The 18,394-nt window shown below is 45.3% G+C and overlaps 2 protein-coding genes across 8 annotated transcripts in view; both read left to right on the top strand.

Moving 5' to 3' along the window:
* Positions 1–8,661, top strand: part of ZNF592 (zinc finger protein 592) — a 40,393-nt gene extending 31,732 nt beyond the window's left edge. For 2 of the 6 annotated variants that reach the window (XM_061349844.1, XM_061349845.1), the window contains 4 exons: positions 840–1,118; positions 2,530–2,642; positions 6,104–6,239; positions 7,566–8,661. In XM_061349844.1, the coding sequence (XP_061205828.1) occupies positions 840–1,118; positions 2,530–2,642; positions 6,104–6,239; positions 7,566–8,084 (1,047 nt within the window). In that variant the 3' untranslated portion in view covers positions 8,085–8,661. Of the gene's footprint in view, positions 1–839; positions 1,119–2,529; positions 2,643–2,746; positions 3,543–6,103; positions 7,484–7,565 lie in introns of those variants that run through there. The other 4 variants (XR_009724945.1, XM_061349846.1, XM_061349847.1 and 1 more) reach the window with 4 other exon arrangements.
* Positions 8,662–9,530: 869 nt separating this feature from the next.
* SEC11A (SEC11 homolog A, signal peptidase complex subunit) lies at positions 9,531–16,777 on the top strand. 2 transcript variants are annotated; one of them, XM_061349849.1, is made up of 6 exons: positions 9,531–9,686; positions 9,777–9,886; positions 11,766–11,915; positions 15,603–15,722; positions 16,262–16,319; positions 16,481–16,777. In XM_061349849.1, exons 1-6 carry the CDS (start codon positions 9,636–9,638, stop codon positions 16,529–16,531), a joined length of 540 nt encoding a protein of 179 aa, XP_061205833.1. In that variant the 5' UTR covers positions 9,531–9,635; the 3' UTR covers positions 16,532–16,777. The 2 variants fall into 2 exon arrangements, with proteins under 2 accessions (XP_061205833.1, XP_061205834.1); XM_061349850.1 differs by lacking the exons at positions 15,603–15,722; positions 16,262–16,319; positions 16,481–16,777 and adding an exon at positions 14,969–15,435.
* The last annotated feature ends 1,617 nt before the right edge of the window (positions 16,778–18,394 follow it).

An 18,394-nucleotide genomic window follows, 5' to 3' on the forward strand; every position in this document is an offset into this window, starting at 1 on the left:
GAAACTTTACCCGTTACTAATTACAGTGCACAATTAAACCTCTAAATTATTCTTTTGTGTGAATGAACTGTTCTTGTTCCTAGGGGAGTGTCTTGAGGTTTCTTTGGTATGTTGCTATTTTACTTGCTTTTGCTTTCCCACAGCTCTTTGCTTCTGGATTATTTTCCTTATGTTCAGTTTTCTTTGTTGAAGTAACTTCTGGGGGGATCCTGGCCTGTTGAACAACCAAAGAGCCTGGAGACATGTGCCTTGTAAGGCTGGTTTCTGGCTTTATGCTTGCTTTTATTTGTCAGGAACCAATATTTGAACCGTGAAAATGTAAATAGCAATAGATGGTGTGGAATTGAAGAAGGTGGGGTTAGAGAAACTGAGAGGTTGTCTCTTCCTGTCCCTTGAGCAAAGATGAAGCAGCTTTGGAGCCCCAAGATAAAAGCAGATGTTTCCTTCAGAGCTTACCAAAGCTCAGTGGTTTTAGAGCTTAGGCTCTTGCAATAATGACAATTAATATTTCTCTTCCATTACATCTTCCCTCTTTAACCAGAGTTCCTAGAGCTCATCCAAAATATTAAACAGGCAGCACCAAGGAGTTGCTGCTGTCATGCAGGGAACATAAATAGAAGCTTCATATTTCTCTGGAAAATCTCTTGCTGGGGAAAGCACTGTAGCCAGGTTCAAGGGGGAATGGGAAGATGTGTGGGAGCAAGACATCAGGATATTGTTTTGGGGGATGGGTGGGGTTAAATTATTAATCTAAATAGTAAACGTTATTTATAAATAAAGATGTATAATATGAATTTCATATAAATGTTACACAAGATTCCTTTATTATTGTCATCTAGGGTGTTCATGGAGTCCCCCAAAATCCTGAGGAGCTCTCAAACTTCCGACAGAAATCTGAGAAGGCATCAAGGAACCAGGTTCATGCCCCAGCAAAGGAGCTGTCAGTGGCCAATGGGACTTCCCACTCCCCTCTGATGAGGAGGGACATGAGGGTGGAAGGATACAATCCCAAATCCAAGGCCAGGCTGAGAAGAACTGGTTGGACTTGCAAGGAATGTTCACAGTGGATCCCTGATCGGGAAACCTATGTGTCCCACATGAAGAGAAGTCATGGAAGGGTAAGGACTCAGCTGAAACACTTCAACTAGGGAACAAGATATTTTGAGCAAAGGAGTCTGGTAATTGTTAATATTTGGGGCAGAAAGAAACTGTGAGTCTGTCTGCAGCTCACTGAGGAGTAAGCTAAGGGTCAGAACAAAGAAAAACTATGTAGCCTGTTGTAAGTACATTTTCTGTCCTTGATGGTATACTCTACAACCTGCATACCTCATCCTCTTTGCTGCTCCCCTCCCACTGCATTTCATATCAGGCTTCCTCTTCGACTCACCTGGGTAAGTGGATAGAATGTCATATCTTCTCCATCTTCTCCATCCTTCTTTGTCGTATCTGCTGGTTCAGCAGTCTGATCTAAACTGTCTGTACTCAAAGTTACAGAACGACACACAGTTTCCTCACGTGCTGTATTGTTTGGTAGACATCGCTACACCTAACTGGGGAAGAGTTACAGACTCATACAGTGTGCAGAGCCCTTTGCTACAAGAACTGTAAATCTCAATTTGTTGGTTTCATCCAGCTCAGGCCTTGCGTTGCCTTGACCTACATCTGTCAAGCTAATCTTCCTGGCAGAACATAGGCCAAGATATTGTGTGCAGCCAGGTTTCTTAGTACTTTGGCATCAGGACTTCTTGTTCTGTACACTGACTCACCCTTCTTGAGGCTTTCCAAATGTGGATCATAGACTTTGATTCCTTTTAGCTTTACTTGGGGAGTGGTAGATTGTTCCACTTGATAACTATCCAGACTATGGGGACAGGCTGAGAATGCTGTATTTCCTATTTGAATTCACTAGAAGTAGGAAATTTGCCAAATATGGAAGTTGAATACATATATGTATTTATTAAGTTTACGAAGACATTAAATGGAATGCATGCAGATTATATGAAGGACTGGAGGGAAAGGAGGAGGTTAGTAATGGGGCAGAGTGGTGTAGGGGGATGAGAGGAGCATACATGGCTAACAAGTGGGACTATGTGGTGCTATTTAACATCTTGCCCTTCTATTGTGCTGAATTAGGAGGAGAGAGAAGGGTAAGTGAACTTGTACTTCACACTGGGGTCCTGTACTTCACACCTGGGGCAGAAAGGTGTTTCCACTGAATTAATTCTGCAGAGGGTCCTGCAGTGAAATGAGGCCCAGGAGAAGCAGCTAATGCAATTCCTATTAAAAATAATAAATAAAAATCAAGCACGTGCTTTAAATAGTCCTGGTTTTTGTAAGATCAGTGCTAGCATTAGCCAGTGGTTGGGCTGAGTATAAGTGGGACCCCAAAAATCTCAGTGATGTTTATCAGTGGAAGACAGATTTTTTGCACCCAAGAGGTAAGGTCAAGCTGAAGATCATGGGAATGTTAGAATCCAGCCAGTGCCTTCCTCACCCTGTTATTAAAAGATATTTCTGTTCTTCTGCTAGTCTGTGAAGAGATATCCCTGTCGACAGTGTGAACGCTCATTTAATGCCTCCAACAGTCTGCGCAGACACATCCGCAATAATCACGACACAGCAAAGAAAGTTTATACTTGCTGGTATGTATTGAACACCCCTTTTGATGTTTGTTTTCAACACCAGGCTAAGCCTTCGGGTTTGGAAGCCTTTTGTAATAGATTGTGTCTGCTGCTCTCTGCTCCAGGCTATAAGTTACTGAGGGAGAGGGAGAAGAAGAGTATATTAAACATGAGAGACTTGGCTAAAATAAGTCCTTGCTTTTGACTGCAAAATGCCCTTTGGAAACTTAGGATAAGGTTTGATTTGAGATCTGCAAGTGCAAAATTCTAATTATATTAGACACCCTAGTGGAACATCCAATGTAATATTGGGCCACTCTTTTGCTACTTTGTGGTTGATGTGGTCGTTCATCACTCTTGTGCCTTTCCCATGAGAAAGTGGCACAAAAGGTATGTAAAGTCTTAATGAACATGGGCATGGGTGCTAGATCTTGCCACCACTATATACAAGCAGAACTGACTCCACAAGCTGCAGAGCAATGGAGAATTAAGCCTGCTGGATTTGCTTGAGAAGATGCACCTCAAAGTTGGATAATGGATTTGGAGACTTGAGATGAGCTTTGTGAATCAGCAGTGAATGAAAATCATTGCTGGGGAACGTTTTTTACTTGTGGATACAGTCTCAGTTCAGGACAAATCCCAGTGCTTACAAGACTGCCTCTAAAACAGCTGCGTTCTCATCTGCTGTTGCAGAGTAAGTCGTATGTGAGTGACTGTGCAGACTTGCTTCCTGTCTCATTCTGACACATCCTTCTGAAAAAAGAATTAAACCCCCACATTTGTGTTGAAGGGAAGTTTGAAGAAATGGAGGTTGGGGGATTTTCTTTATGTAACTAAGATTTTGGCTTAATGCAAATGTTTCTGAAGAGCGTCCTGTCACTTTACTGCACTTAAGTTACTAAAACCCTGTCTTGAAGAGTACATCCTCAGGTGTTTTATTTCTTTGGACTGCCTAGTGAGCTACAGTAGCTTTCAGTAAATGGATAAAGTATTGGCATCACCACTGGGGCCTGATAAGAATATATTTCTGATGCATTTTTCAGACAGGACTTCTAAACTTTTCCATTTCTTGTAACTGTGCTTTTGACTTGGAACCTCTGGAGAAGGTGAAATGTTGGCTCTCAGTATGTTTGATGACGTGGCTGATGATCTTTGGAGTTACGTGCACCTGATTCGCATCTGTGTATTCTCTCTGGATCAGTTGTTTTCAGAGTGCAATGTATCAGAACCAAAATGAACCTAAGGCCTATCTGGGGAGAAGGATTTGTTTAATAGCCTTGGACGTGCCCGCCTGCTGTCTGCATTAGCTTGTACAGGCCCTGGAGTCCAGCTTCTCTATTATGCTTCAGAGCAACACACAGTTGTGGATGCACACATTCACAGCAGAGAAGGCACAGCTAGAAACTCTAGTGAATTGTCATTGTGTTTAATTATCAGGCTTGTAGTTGCTCCTTCTCAGAATCTGTTGATGAAGTCTTAACTGGAGAGTGGTTGTGCTCTTTAATCATTGTAGCGGGAGACTTAGTGAATTCACAGCACTCTTCAAACGAAACATCTTGGAATGCTTGTCCTGGCATCTCCAACAGCTGCTCTTTGTCTCCATCTGAGGTGTTCTGTTCAGTCTCGCCTTGGTCCCTCTAAGTTTGTCCAAAGTGCTGTTGTAAAAATCTCCTCTGTGACTCTTGATTGCAAATCCTCCCATTTCTTTGAATTCCTCCTCAGCGCCTTGTGCTCTCTGTAAGGCATCACATCTTTGCTGCTCCTTTTCTTCTGCCTTGGTTGCCGGTGTCTGTTTTCGTTTTTTCCACCAGGCAGTTTGTATCAGTCTCACCTGTTACTCCCTTCGGGACTTTCGATGCTTTAACTTCTTGGCACCCTTTTCTCCTCTCCTGGATTTCCATGAGTAAATGAGTAAAATTTGTCATTGATCCAGCAATTGAGTATTTTGGTGACTTCAGCATGCTGTCTGGTAGGTCACCTCCCTCTGGCTTCTAAACTTTCATGCTGTGATTTCCCCTTCTCCCCCTGCTCTACTTAGGGCTCTGCCTTCTGTTAAATTTGTAGGGAGAAACCAGTGATAGAGGACTTGCTTGAACACCCTCCTGCCAAGCTTGTCACTGGAGTAATTCAGGTTAGGAAAGTATCTTTCTCTACTCACATGAAAGGAATTCTAAATTAGGACAAATTGCAGAATATTCTGATGTGTATTTTTTTTGCATAATTCACTTGGTTATTGTTACGAGAACTTGCTCTCATTTTCCAAGGCTTAAGTACAGGCTGTCTGGAACGCTTGATTTTCAACATGTTTATTTTTGATAAATATCACTTAATAACCTCTCATCTTTCCTCCATGAGGAAGAAAAAATCCATCATTATTAAATATTGATTTATCATCTAAGCAGTTCCTGTTTAAAAAAAGAAGTATTCAGGGAGCACGTCTGCATTTTCATATCATTACTGTCATTTAATTACTGGAAGCTCAGGAGGAATCTTCTCTCCTTTTAAAATATATCTTTGTTGCCCAGAGACGCTTCATCTCCTTGCTGATGCTTTTCATCCTTTGCTGCCTGCGTTTCAGCTGCAATTTGTGTATTTCAGAGAAGTCCAGTATAATTTGCCTCGTTGCTCAAGTCAGTGTGTAGCTGATGAACCTTCCCTGTCTCACACTGCAGGCAGCAGAAGGGTACAGTCAATCTAGGGTTTCACAGAGACCTCTGTGTACTTCACCATGCTGCAGGGGGTGGATTACTGTGTCTGCAAGACATGGCACTTATTTCCAGTAGACCTTGGTCATCTGGGAGTCAAGGTGACACATCCACTTCACATCTCCTTTTGAAATGGAAGCTCTGGAAGCGGCAGCTCTTAAGTCCTACGAAGTTTTAACATGAATAGTTACATACATGATGCATTCCTGAGTGCTTCTGCCTACCTTATTATTGAAGTTGGAAGTTCAGCAGCTATGTAAGAATTTTCAGTATGCCATGATACAGATGGTCTTGTGGATGGGATGCTGCCGTGGGCTCAGGAACACTGGCTGCGGAACCTGGTTCTACTGTCAGCCTCCTTGACGTTACACAAGTCATGAGGTCCCTCTGTGCCTATGTCTCTCATTTCAGAGTTGTTTCCCCCACCTGCGTTTTCCATCTTGATTATTTATCTTCTGTAGCATGTATCACAGCCTGATCTCCACTAGTCCCTGTATTTATTTAGTACTGGACTGTACCTAAGATATGCCCTACTTTCATTCCCATTCGTGCTTACTGTGGTAAATCCTAAACTGTTCTAGATTTCTCTCAGGGGCAATGTTTTCTTATTAAACCAGCGATTTGCTGCATATTTTGGTAATCTAATCGTACATTACTGTCCAGCATCTCCACTCCAGTGACACCTATTGGTTTGGCACAATACAAAGAACTGTTTGAATGGAAACAAAGAGCTGGGCATTTCCTCTAATAAACTTTCTTCCTTTTTGTATTTCCAAGGTACTGCACAGATGAAAATCAGACATTTCCTCAGCCGTTCATGCTGGAGAATCACATCAGCCTCATGCATGGCATCAAAAACCCAGACTTATCCCAGATGGCCAAAGCAAAAGCTCCAGAGAGAGACACAGCAGAAGTAACTGATATATTTTCATTGAAAAATAAATGTACCTGGCGAGTAGCTATTCCCTTGGGGTGTTATATCAAGCCCTCTCATCCACATGGCAGATTTTCTTGTCCTCCTCTCAACTCCATCCAGTTTGCTTCTCTCTGGCAGTGTCAGGATCAGCTGCACTTCAGCTGAAAGTGCACAACATGTCTTGCATTTTTGAGGATATTCCTGAACATGTGGCCTTATGTTTTACTGGCCTTTTTGCAGTCTGCTTTGTAACCAGGTCTAATTTAGATTATTACCCTTGTTTGCCCCTGCCGCCCTGTTCGTGAGTCTGATACATTTTTCCTCTTTCTCCCTTGTTTTTTTTCTGCTAGTTACAAAAGGGTTTTTTTTTTTTTGTCTTTAAAATACTTACTACTTAGATCCACTCCCTACGTGAACTGCCTTCCTCCTGAGTACGACTGTGTAATTTGTTTTCAGCAAGCGTAGCTGGTCAACTGATTTGATTTCGGGTCAGTTTGGAGTGGAGGGTTGGCTGATGAAGCTTCTTTGCTCCATTTACTTTAAAAATAGATGTACCTTTTCCATATCACTGTTATTTATCATTCACCTGATTTCTTGAGGGATTACAGCCAAGGCTGACTCTCCTCTGTATTTATGCTGTAAGGAAACCTGGGGTAACCCAAGAATTCATTTCCATGAGCTGGCGGCTGCTTCCCCAAACAGAGCCACATGGCTAACCAGGGACTGCCAGAGGCTTCCCATGGCTCCAGCAGGTCTGCAAATACAAGCCTATAAGCTGTATTCTAAACAAAGACGTCTCAGTGCTGCTGGATAAGGAGATAAGAAAATCATGTGAAGGGATGTATGCAAGTGTGCCATCCGCACGGGAAGAGAAGCACACTGTGGGATGAGGGGATGAGTTCATTAGAAACGCCATGAAGAAAGAGCCTGAGTGGAGAATGCTTGGAGTTAAACCTGAGAAGCATTGTCTGGGCCGATGACAATCCCCATGTCCCTCAGCTGTCTCTGCGTGGTGGGCTCCTCCTTCCCACACCAAGTTCACATTCTCTTTCCCCATCATGTTCCTGCCCAGGCACCCCTTACCAGGTCTCCTGTTGCAAGACAACAGTTGAGATCATGCATGTTGGGGTGAGGGGTTTGGGTGCTGGGTGGAAAGGCCAAGTGACACACGAGTCCTGTGGCACAGCTTTGTCTAGTTTGTTTCCAAATACCGATGTGGATTCACCCACAGGTGTCTTCAGGTACGCGTGTGGAATTGAGCACTTGGTCTTCCCGGGGCTGAAGCAGGGAAGTAACTTTTTAATCTCTTGTGTTCTTTTTAAGGCCAAATCTCCAAAGAGGATGGCAGTGGATGAGCTGGGTCAGGCAGAGACCGCTGCGGGTTCGGGCACGCCGCCAGCCAAAAAACTGAGAGCGCACTGGAAATGCGCCAAGTGCGGATTCACGACAGACGTCAGCACTGAGTTTCAGGAACACATACCTCAGCACAAGACAGACAGCTCCACCTACCAGTGCTTGTTCTGTGGCTTGTGCTACACCTCTCACATCTCTCTGAACAGACACCTCTTCATTGTTCATAAAGTAAAAGATGAGGAGGAGGAGGAAGAGGAGGAGGAAGAAGAGGAGGAAGAGGAAGATGCAAACCAGAAGGTAGAAAGGGAGATAGGTGAGAATGGACACGAGGGCTATAATGGTGAGATGAACACTACAACAGAAGAGGAAAATCTGAAATGTAAAGAGTGCGAAAGTGACTCAGCTCTTTGTGAACACAGTCAGACGTGTGGCGCGGAGGGTCCTAATAGCACCTCACAGAACAATCATTCAAAGTCTCTTAAGACTTAAAAAAACCCCTTTTGGTTGGCTGGGGTTTTTTTTGTTGGGGGTTTTTACTCAAAATACAGGGTGGGGATGGGGCGAATCTTTGAAATATTCTGTTGATTTCTTGGAATGGACATAGCTTTCCGTTAACCTCTGTTTGTAAGGGAAATTTAAAAAAGAAAAAACCCAACCCTGCTATTGCATCCTAAGCACTAACTCTCTGCCAGACCAGAGAGGTGAAAAGGGAAAGCAGGGCAAGAATCCTTGCTGGAGTTTGTCCCAACTCTTGAGGATCAAGGAGCACTTTCTGCAGCTGCAGTTTCCTTAAGATGAGCTCTCTTCCAAGTGTGCACTGCCTCAGCCTCTGCCCAGAGCCCGAGCCTTCCCTGTCGCTTTCTTTCTCCTATTTATGGCTTATTTTTTTTCTTCCCATCCTGCCTTTGTTTTACTCATTTTAACTCATAACGCCGTCTCAGCAAAACACGCTTGTCAGGACCATGCTGGCTGATCCGGGATCTTCTGTGTTACATGGGACGGGTTCAAGCTGTAAGTTTTGCTGTTTTTTCTTTAATTGCCAGAATAACAACCTTATTTTCCAAAATGCAGTTTAATGAAATGTCTCAGACCTGAATCATCCTGAAAGAGAATTCTGTAGCCCACGTCCTCTCGGGTGAGCACAGCTCAAAGCCACGTGTCCTGTTAAGGAGGGCCTGGTCCCCTTGGGGATGCGTTGGCCACGTGTCAGTGGAGTTGTGCTGCTGGAAGTTGTCCCCGGGGTGGGAGCAGCAAGGCCTGGTGCCTGGCAGCTTGTCCCAGAGGGGAGCTTGGGCAGCACAGGGTGGCAGGTTGGCACCATCCCAGCAGGGGAAAACATGCCCCCACCCCCGAAACCACCACAGCGCTGTTGCCAGCACTGCCCGGTGCTGGTGCTCCCTGCAGCTTGGGCTGAGCTGTGGCAGCAGACGGGGTCACAGCCCGCAGGGGGGCTGCCGGTGCTCCATCTGTAGCTCCCGACGGCTCAGCATTACTGCCACTTGGTAGATGTTTCCTTCCGCATAGTCATATTGACTCTCCCTCCTCAGCTGTTCCCCCATTACACGCGCTTTGTGCAGTAGAACCATCTCCTATGCCATTATTTTTTTAATTACATTGAGCCAGAACCCCGCTCATTATTGTTTATTATGACGATGTTTAAATAATTTAAGAACTATTTATCTTGTTGCATTCGGATCGCTCACCCGCTCGTCTCGACGTGTTTTGATACGAACAGTTTGGACTCTTTGTATTTTTTGATACGGTGTACGTTAGCCTAGGGGATGTTTTACCAGGTAGCCTACGTAGAACTAAGGATAGCAGGGGGCACCCCCAAGCCACCACGTATCTGTTTAACCCGCAGCGGCGCCCGTGCCTTGCTATGATGTTTACTTCGAAATATCACAAATAAAAGCATCCAAGGGTCCCTGCCTCGCGTCGTTCTTCCCCATCCGGGGCGGGCCCGGAAGCGGCGGCGAGGCGGGCGGAAGCGAGCGCGGAAGCGGGGCCGGGCGGCCTGGGGCGGCCGCGCTTGTGCCGGCGATGCTGTCGCTGGACTTTCTGGACGATGTCCGGCGCATGAACAAGCGGCAGGTCCGGGCCGGGGAGGGGAGGGGAGGGGCGGGGGGGTGCACTGAGTCTGCCCGGGCTTGGGGTCTGACCGCCCCCCCCCCGGGTCTCCAGCTCTACTACCAGGTGCTGAACTTCGGCATGATCGTGTCGTCCGCCCTCATGATATGGAAGGGGCTGATGGTGGTGACGGGCAGCGAGAGTCCCATCGTGGTGGTGCTGAGGTAAACGGGGGGGTTCGGCAGTATCGCTCCGGAGAGGGGAGGGAGGGCCGGAGAGCCGCGGGCCGGCGGCGCTGAGCCCGACCGAGGGGGTTTTCCTGAGGAATGGGGCAGCGGGAGGCTCCGGTCCCGGCCCTGGCGCACAGAGCTCGCCCTGCCGTGTAGCGCAGAGCAGCAGGCGAGGGAAGAGGAAGCAGGTAAGCATGGCCGGCAGCCTGCAGTGAAACCAGCATCTTTTCCTTCTGCGTCTGTCACTGCTGGGTTGTACCCTAGAGGGGTGGTCCTGAGGATGGGTGAAGGGGAGGAAGGGCTTCAAAGAAATAACAGCAAGAGCGAAACTCTGGATCATATCAAACCTCGTGCAGAAATGCTCGGTGGTGCAGGTGAAAGAGCCATGAAAAAGGCGTTGAAGCAGAGAAGCGTGGCGGGTGGGGGTGGGGGTGTGTTATCCCTGTATAAACACAGTGTTTGTGGCAGACCGCATCCTCTCATCAAGGGTAACTGCACTTCCCATAGCAGAAGGTGTGGTAGAACACTGCAGCGCAGTGGTATCTCCATGGTGCTGGCTGGTCTTGCCACATGGATAGGTGAAGTATCAAATGAGTCTTGGTGAGTGAAAAGGAAGTTGATTTGAGACACCAGGGAATAAAGTTTTACAATTAAAAGGATTTGCTGTTTCCCTGAAATGCCTGGGGAGTGTTATTACATGTTACAGTTCATCCTTAAAAATACTCACTAACACATCTTTCACAGTGGCTTGGTTTTCCCCTGGCCTTCCAGTAAGCTATAGCATGGCCAGAGAAAGGGGAGCCTTAGTTGTAGGGTTATGCCTCTGTGGCTGGTATGTTTTAGGTATTGCACGTTGCCCTCACAGAAATGCAGTGCAGTCGGTACCACTGGTGCTACTCCCACGCTCCTACTGCCTGGGACAGATTCCTTGGGCAGCTGTCAGCCGCTGGTGTGGATAGTGCCCAGGGCCTGTTATGTGGCTGCGATGCCTTCTCTGTGTGTTTGTGTGTTAGTGGTAATCACCATATGCCATTTAACAAAACTCCCTGCCAAAGGGTCTGTAAGTACAGGGGAGATATCCGATGCTGTTCCTGCAATGAGTAAGACAGGGTCACGTCCCTTCTTCAGCAGTGTGATCTTCTGAGTAGCACCTTCCGTGCTGCCTCAAGATAAGCCATGAATATACGTGGTACTTAAAGTTCATCGTTTTGTTTTGGACTGCATCATTTATTTGGAATGAAGAAGGTTAAGTATTTTGTAACAATTGCCGTTTAGAAGACAGGACTAAAATAAATGAATGGCAGTGCCTGAAATGAGATTGGGAAGCAAAGCCATGGATCACGGTAGCAAATTTTTAGCACACCTGTCTGTCTGTTCCAGACGGGAATACAGAGCCTGTGCGTGTTCAGAGCTTTGTTAGTGAGGGGGATCTACCTGCCTACAAAAAAAGAAACCAAATGAAATAAAAAGATTGGACTTGATGATGTTAAGGGTCTTTTCCAGCCTCACTGATTCTATGGAAAGAAGATTCCCACCACTGTGGAAGTTCTAACACGGAAGAGCTCAGAAGTCAAGAAGCTGCTGCTTGTCATCAGCTTTCTGTTACGAAGAAAGCAGAAGGGTTTTCCCGTTTGGTGTGATATTAACACCAGCTGCTGGCAGGGCTCTTTTCCCAGCAAATCTGAACTGCTGGTAGGATAGGGATTTAAAATCTGATTGTAATAGAGGTTCAACAGTGCCTGGTCTCCAGGGTGGTTTTCTTAGGAGCTCTTTGTTGAGTTTCTTGTGAGATTTTTCTTAAAGGACTGTAACCTCCAAAACCTGATTCTGAGTGTTAAATATTGTTCAATTGCTCCTTTTCTCTTTTTTTCAGTGGCAGCATGGAGCCTGCGTTTCACAGAGGAGATCTTCTGTTCCTCACAAATCGAATTGAAGATCCAATCAGAGTGGGAGAAATCGTGGTCTTTAGGATAGAAGGAAGGGAAATTCCTATAGTCCATCGTGTCCTGAAAATTCATGAGAAGTATGTTAAGAATCTGGGGGGTTGTACTGCAGGATGTTAAGCTAAATTATATTTTTCCTCATCTCCTTGGTTAAATGAACGGGTGTGATGTCAGTAACTGTTATCCAGGTGCTGTAGGAAGCAGCACAGAAGTTTCAGACAGACAAAATCTGCCCTCCTCGGTTTGCTTGTAAAGGTAATCCAGCAGAATGCAGAAGGTCTGTGCAAGTAACCTGGACTCCCCATGTCACCTAATGTCTCCTGTGCCATCATTTCCATCCCAAGGTACATCTATTGTCACCTGTAGGCACGGCTGCACTTCTGTGTGTGGTTTGTGGAGGTAGATCTGATGGAAGAAAGGTATTTTGTGTGTAGGGTGCATTATTTTAAAGTTTGCCTTTGTGGAAGAAAGCAGAACCCTCCCTGGCTTCTGCTGTCATGCAGAAGGAGAGTGTTTCTTTTCTGTAGAAAGTATGGCGGTGTTACACTTGCAGTCTCTATGCACTGGGCTGTCCTTGTCCTGTTCGTTCTCTGAACATCTGTCAGACTGCATGTCTGAAGGAATGAAGCACAGTCACTCTGGTTTGATTGCTGAACAGGGCTTAATTTTCAAGCAAGGCTTCCTCAGCAGCCACGAGCCTTTCTGTTTTGCTGGATGCTGTGACTGCTTTGGGCCAGTCTGGGGGGAAAATGAGCCTTCCCCATGAGGCATTGGAGCAAAAACTAAATCTTGCACTGCATCCCTGGCTCTTCAGGCCAGCTCGGAGAGGGCAGCAGTTGGATGGGGTCGCAGCATCTGTTTCTGCAGAGTAAATGCCTGGTGGAAGATGCATGAACTGGAACTACACCGGCACTTGGAGATCTGTTCCTAGGTTAAGGGAATCACTTGAATCATGTGTAAAGGTGGCATTTGATGACTGCTCCAGTCAAGTGAGGTTGAGGGGATAGAGAAAGGTCCCTTCCCTCAAGCATTCATGGCAACCACAGCTGTTGAGACACCCAGATCATTTGTCTGGCCCAACAAGGTCAGCCAGGTTCATGCACACAAATAGTCCAGCTGAAATCCTGGCTATGAGAGGGTGGCACCTCTCCCAGCAGACAGAGCAGTCTTTGCTGTTCATATTTACTCTCAAATCTTTTAACAGTGCCAGTTTTCAAAGTACCACTTTGATACCAGTAATTCAAAAATAAGGTCAGTATAGTTGATAAATCTGTAATCTAATGTTGTACGTGCACTTTTTGGGATGTCTTGGGAACTCTTACATGAAATGCTACTTTCCTCCTCCCCTGTTGCATGCTAAAGGCTCAGCTGGGCTCCAGTGCTGCTTGGGCTGATTATTGAGGAGGCAACAAAGTTCAAGGTCTTCTTTCTCCACTCGCAGCCACTATCTAGGAAGGGGAAACAGAAATGTGCATTCTATGTGTCAGTTCATCTCCAGATACTACCTACCCTACACTTTTTGCTTGGCTCTGTCTCAGCACTATAAAGGTATCCAGGGCTTTTTCTATTTTAAGTAACAGGCCTATAGTGCCTGTCCTTGATTCTGTGAAGTAAAATCATTCTCCAGTATTTTAGATTTCATTTAAATAAAACAACCAAATACAAACCTGAACTTTATGTTAGGAAAGATAAACTGAAAAATCCCTACAGTGACCTTAAGCCAGGAGAGCTGGAGGCAGGGCTCAGGTATCAGTTGCTTTTTTAATTATTTAAGAATACTTTTTCTGGTGCCAGTTTAGAGTTTGGGAGTATCCTCTGAATGGATGGAGTTCCCCATTTCTTCTTATAGTCATGGACTCAGTATGAAATGCAAAAAGTGAATATGAATGTGAAAAGTCTGCAAAAGCTGACAAGAGTGTGAAGCTGAGGGAAGACAGAAACCCTGTTCTCTGTGATCTTCTAGCAGTTTGGGTTCCAGTTCACATCAGTATTGTTTCAGGGAGAAAATGTTTTTTCCTTGCTGGTCTTTTTTTCTTTGTTCAGACTGAAATTGAATTCATTCTTTATCACTAAACACAGTCTGTGGTCAAAACTTCCTTGGTGGTTTTGGTGCAGGACAGCCAAAGCAGGTTTTATTCACCTTTTAGACAAAGCAACTGTGCTGTAGGCTTCTTGTGCCAGTTCATTATAGACCATTGAATCTGTTCAGTAAGGTGGTGTGCTCCTACACCATCAGTCTGCAGAGATAACTGTTTTCTCGCTATATTTGGGTATCTTCTTTTTCCAGACTGTAAGTTCTAGAGTTTGTTGTCCCTACACAGGGAGACAAATGTGCTTTGAAGAAAGATCTGTTCTTTCCCCGCCTTTTTTTCCCTTTCAAGCTTCTCCTATTGAGTAAGTAGCACATGCTGCTATTCAGGCATGAGGAAAACAGCACGAGCTCTGAAGACCTGCATGCTTTCCTGTGTTGCATTTAATCTGTCATTTCTGTGAGTAAGCTGACAGAGTCAAGCATGGAGAATGCTACTGCTCAGCATCTGCCTCCAGATGCCACAGGGAAATGACAGTGGTCACTGAACCCTGAGCAGTGGCACAGGCTGCTGCTTGGAAGACAGCAGAGCTGACTGCCCAGCAAACTGAATGGAAATGACTGGGGAAGGATGCACAGTGTGGTATGTAGAGCTAGAGCATAACAGCAGCTGTTTCCAGGTCAAAGGTTCATCTGCTCCAGGATCCTGGTTTTGGCAAGTTAACTAATTAATCTCAGGATGAATTAAAGACTAGAGAGAGTATTTAGTGATAATTTCCCTGCTTTAGCACATTATGATTTCAGGCACAAAGTCACAGTTAGTTATTAATGGCCTCCTTTGCTTTTTCACATGGAGTATCTGGTCACTTTTTGAATTGATACAATTTTTTGGCATCCAAAATACCCTTCCAGTGAGATGTTTGCGCTGTTGTTAGTTCTGCTTAGCACCTTCTCTGGCTTGTTTTAACTTGTTATCTCTGAGTTTCATTTGATGCCCTCTCAGTCTGGTATTGGAAGAGGCAGTGAAAAGCTGTGTTATTGCTGTTGTCTGTGGCATTCGTATTGGACTACCAGCATATCTCCCATCAGTTCTGTCTTTTCCAGGCTGAAGAGTCCTGGTTTGTTGTTTCTTGTGTGGAAGTGGTTCCAGACCTTGTTATCCATTTCTGAGCCTTTGCCAGTTCTTCTCTCCATTTCGAAAAAGGATGTAGGGGGTTCAGAACTGCACAGAGCATTCAAGATGTAGGCACATATTGAGTTCATGCAGTATCATAATGGTATTGTTTGCTTTTTTTTATCCCCCTTTCCTAATGATTTCTAAGTTTCAGCTTGCTTCTGACCATGACTGTGTAGAACTGTATGCTTTAACCTCAAATCTCATTTTGGGTGGTAGTAGAGAGCCCAGCACCCAACATTTGTATATGAAGCAAGAGAAGCATCAACATGAGGGAGGGCAAAAGCAAAGAGGCAGTAGCTGCACCTTTGCTAGAAATGTCTCATCCTGCTGGTTCTGTTCTTCAGCTTTGCTAGAAAGCTTGTCTGGGGCCAGAATTCATTCTTTCATTGGCAGTGTTTCTCCAAACTGCTTTCCACTGCATTTGACAGTTTCCCTTTTTCATCTTGCTTGACATGTAAGACGATTGCTTCTAAAACCTTTGTGTTAGTCTCTATGTGCTCGCTCTAGAACAGCTTTTAATGAGTTATTCTCTGACTTACCTGGCTGCCTTTCCTTCGCTAGGCAAAACGGTGACATCAAATTTCTGACAAAGGGAGACAATAATGCTGTTGATGACAGAGGGTTGTACAAACGAGGGCAGCACTGGTTGGAGAAAAAGGATGTAGTAGGACGGGCAAGAGGGTAAGTGAAGCTGAAAAAGATGCTGCTTTTTACACTGCCCTCCCCTGGTGCCATCTGTTAATCCCTCTCTTCCTCTTGAACTCTCCCTGCTGGGTTTATGTGACCTGCCTGAAAGCATTTCAAAAGGTACTGTAGAGAGTTAAAAAACAAAGGTAGTTCAGTTCTTGGCTGGGTTTAAGTGAAGGTATCAAGCCCTGAGCTGCATCCTGAGGTTTTGATCCTGGGTGGACACCGATGCGAAGTCCACGCAAGCTTAGGCATGACTGGAATTCCCATCAATGTCAGTCTGCAAGGCACAATCTTTGCAGGCAGGTGAGAGCTGAACAGGGCAGAGGCTAAGACATCCTCTGGGGCTGATTGTCACTCGGCTCCCACTGCCATGGCTTCCCTGCTTGGGAGGAAGAAGTCCCAAGCCTGTTAAGCCTGTTTCCTATAGCCCTCAGCATACTTAAGTGTCTCTTCATTTGCTGAAGTACCAGGGCAGTGCTTCTCCAATATGCAGCTTTAAATAGGTTTTAATAAAAACTTTCTTCTTGTAGATTTGTGCCCTATATTGGAATAGTGACTATCTTAATGAATGACTATCCAAAATTTAAGGTAAGAGCTATTTTCATTTTCTGTCTGCTTCTCCCACCCCAGCTAAAATTACTTCATGCGAACTTTACAAGCACAGGCAGAACTATTTGCCCTGTGTGTTTGCTGCTGCTACTGCATCTTTAGATGTGAGTGTGCGTTCTTGTGTCTCCTTTCTCTTACAGTATGCAGTCCTTTTTTTCCTGGGTCTGTTTGTGCTGGTCCATCGAGAGTAGCCTCTTGAACTGAAGTACAAGGTGAAGGTGCCATGGATTTTTTTTAGAACTATGAAAGATGAACGTTTGAAGTAGATGGTGGTCTGATGTGCCAGGAGGAAGAAGAAATCCATCCAAGAATTTCAGAGCTTCTTGGGTTTGTTTTGTTTTTTACTGCGTAAGGGGAAATGTTTGTCACAGTATTTCCAATGGTTTGTCACATTTTAGCATTTTTAGTGAATTTTTATATTAAAAATTTAAGCCAAACTGGTCAGTGTTTGTACTTTGAAGCTGAGCTTCCTCTCGAAGTGCCTACAGGACTGCTTCCAAGTCTGTGCCTTCACTGGGCAAGCATGACCTCTCCCTGTGCTTGCTGAACTGTCAAACACTGGCTGTGGAGGTGGTGTTCTTTCCAATTCAGAACTGGAATAAAGATTTTGCATCTTGCCCAGTATGATCCCTGCCCCATTCTTCGTTACCGCTCTGCTGAGTGCAGCCTCCTTGCCCTGGGAGGTACCTGGGCTTTACCATTGCACGATGACTCCTAGAGCCTCGTGAACTAACTTGCCCTGTCTTTACAGAGCAATAGCAGCTCCTCCTCATTTCTTTATGGAGAGTAAGTGGTCCTGAGCCATAGATCCATTGATATTTCTATGTTTCTGTAAATCACACTGAAATAATCTGCTTGAAGGCTGCAAGGTGTTTTGGGCAGAAGGCAGCAAAGGGTTACTTCATGCATAAGCTGGCATTGCAGCACTAGGTAACAGAAGAATTGAGATGGGAAGTAGCTGTAGCTGTTGGTAGGGACAATTTAATAGGATGCAATAATAAAATTTCCTTAGGTTTGGAAACATGTTTGAGGTCGTTGATGGTCCCTGCAGCTAGCCACCTCAGGAGCTCACCTGACAGGCACAGAAAGGCTGTGCTCCCATTGCCCTGAAGTCTGAAAGAAGTCACTTGTCACCATGTGCAAAAGCTTTTTTCTAGGCTTCTTATTCAGGATGGTGATCTTGCTTGCGTAGATGTGGTGTCACAGCAAAGCCCAAGGAAGAGAGCCTGCAGTTAGCAGCTTCAGTCTAAACTTGTGCCACTTTCACTGGGTGATTGACCATTATAACTCGTGTCTGTGGTGTTACACTGACTCATGAAACCATTTTGCTTCCCCTTCGCCAGGGCAGATCTTCGCCAGGGCAGATCTTCACAAGAGCAGGCAGTGGGAGCACAACCTCCCTCTGAGGCTGCCTGGCCCCTCTCCAGCAGTTTACTTTCTGGTTGTCTTGCTAGAACAGCTGCTGTGTGTTACTTCAGGTGCATTTCACTGCATCTTCCATTCCCTCTTCATGAGTGCTCCAAGAATCCACAGCAACAGGAATTATCATGTTTGATCATTGCTGCCCCACACACAGCTAGGGGCAGTGTGGAAAGCAGTCAGGAAAGGCAAGGACAAAACCCAGCTGGGTATTTATGGTCTATCTATGTTTCTTGCATGTGTACATTAGGCTTGTCAGGCCTGTCCCTCCTATGGAGGTGAATTGTGCCATTAGTTATGTTTGTGGGACCATTTTGCTTGATGTTCAGAAGCTGGGCTGACTTGTAGTATGCCAAGATGAGTCAGTTTAACCAGTTTAGTTTGTAACCTGAGTAGCATGAAGCTAAAAATCATCTTATGTTTGACACACTGCAGAGTATATGAACAGGTCCAGCCCCTATCGCTGAGCTTTGGGCCTGTGACTCTGTATAATCATAACTCAGTAATAAAAAATGGTAATAAAATCCTTCTCTCCCAGTGCTGGAGCTCTTGGGAAGAGAATTTGGATACCGTTTCTCCAAAATCCTTGGGTCACAGATGGAATATTTTGTTTTAAAAGCCAAACCTGGGCAGCA

Source organism: Neopsephotus bourkii, unplaced genomic scaffold (assembly GCF_033783945.1).
Source record: "Neopsephotus bourkii isolate Nb327-2 ecotype Australia unplaced genomic scaffold, CSIRO-AGI_Nbou_v1 NB_463, whole genome shotgun sequence".
Classification (NCBI taxonomy): Eukaryota; Metazoa; Chordata; class Aves; order Psittaciformes; family Psittacidae; genus Neopsephotus; species Neopsephotus bourkii.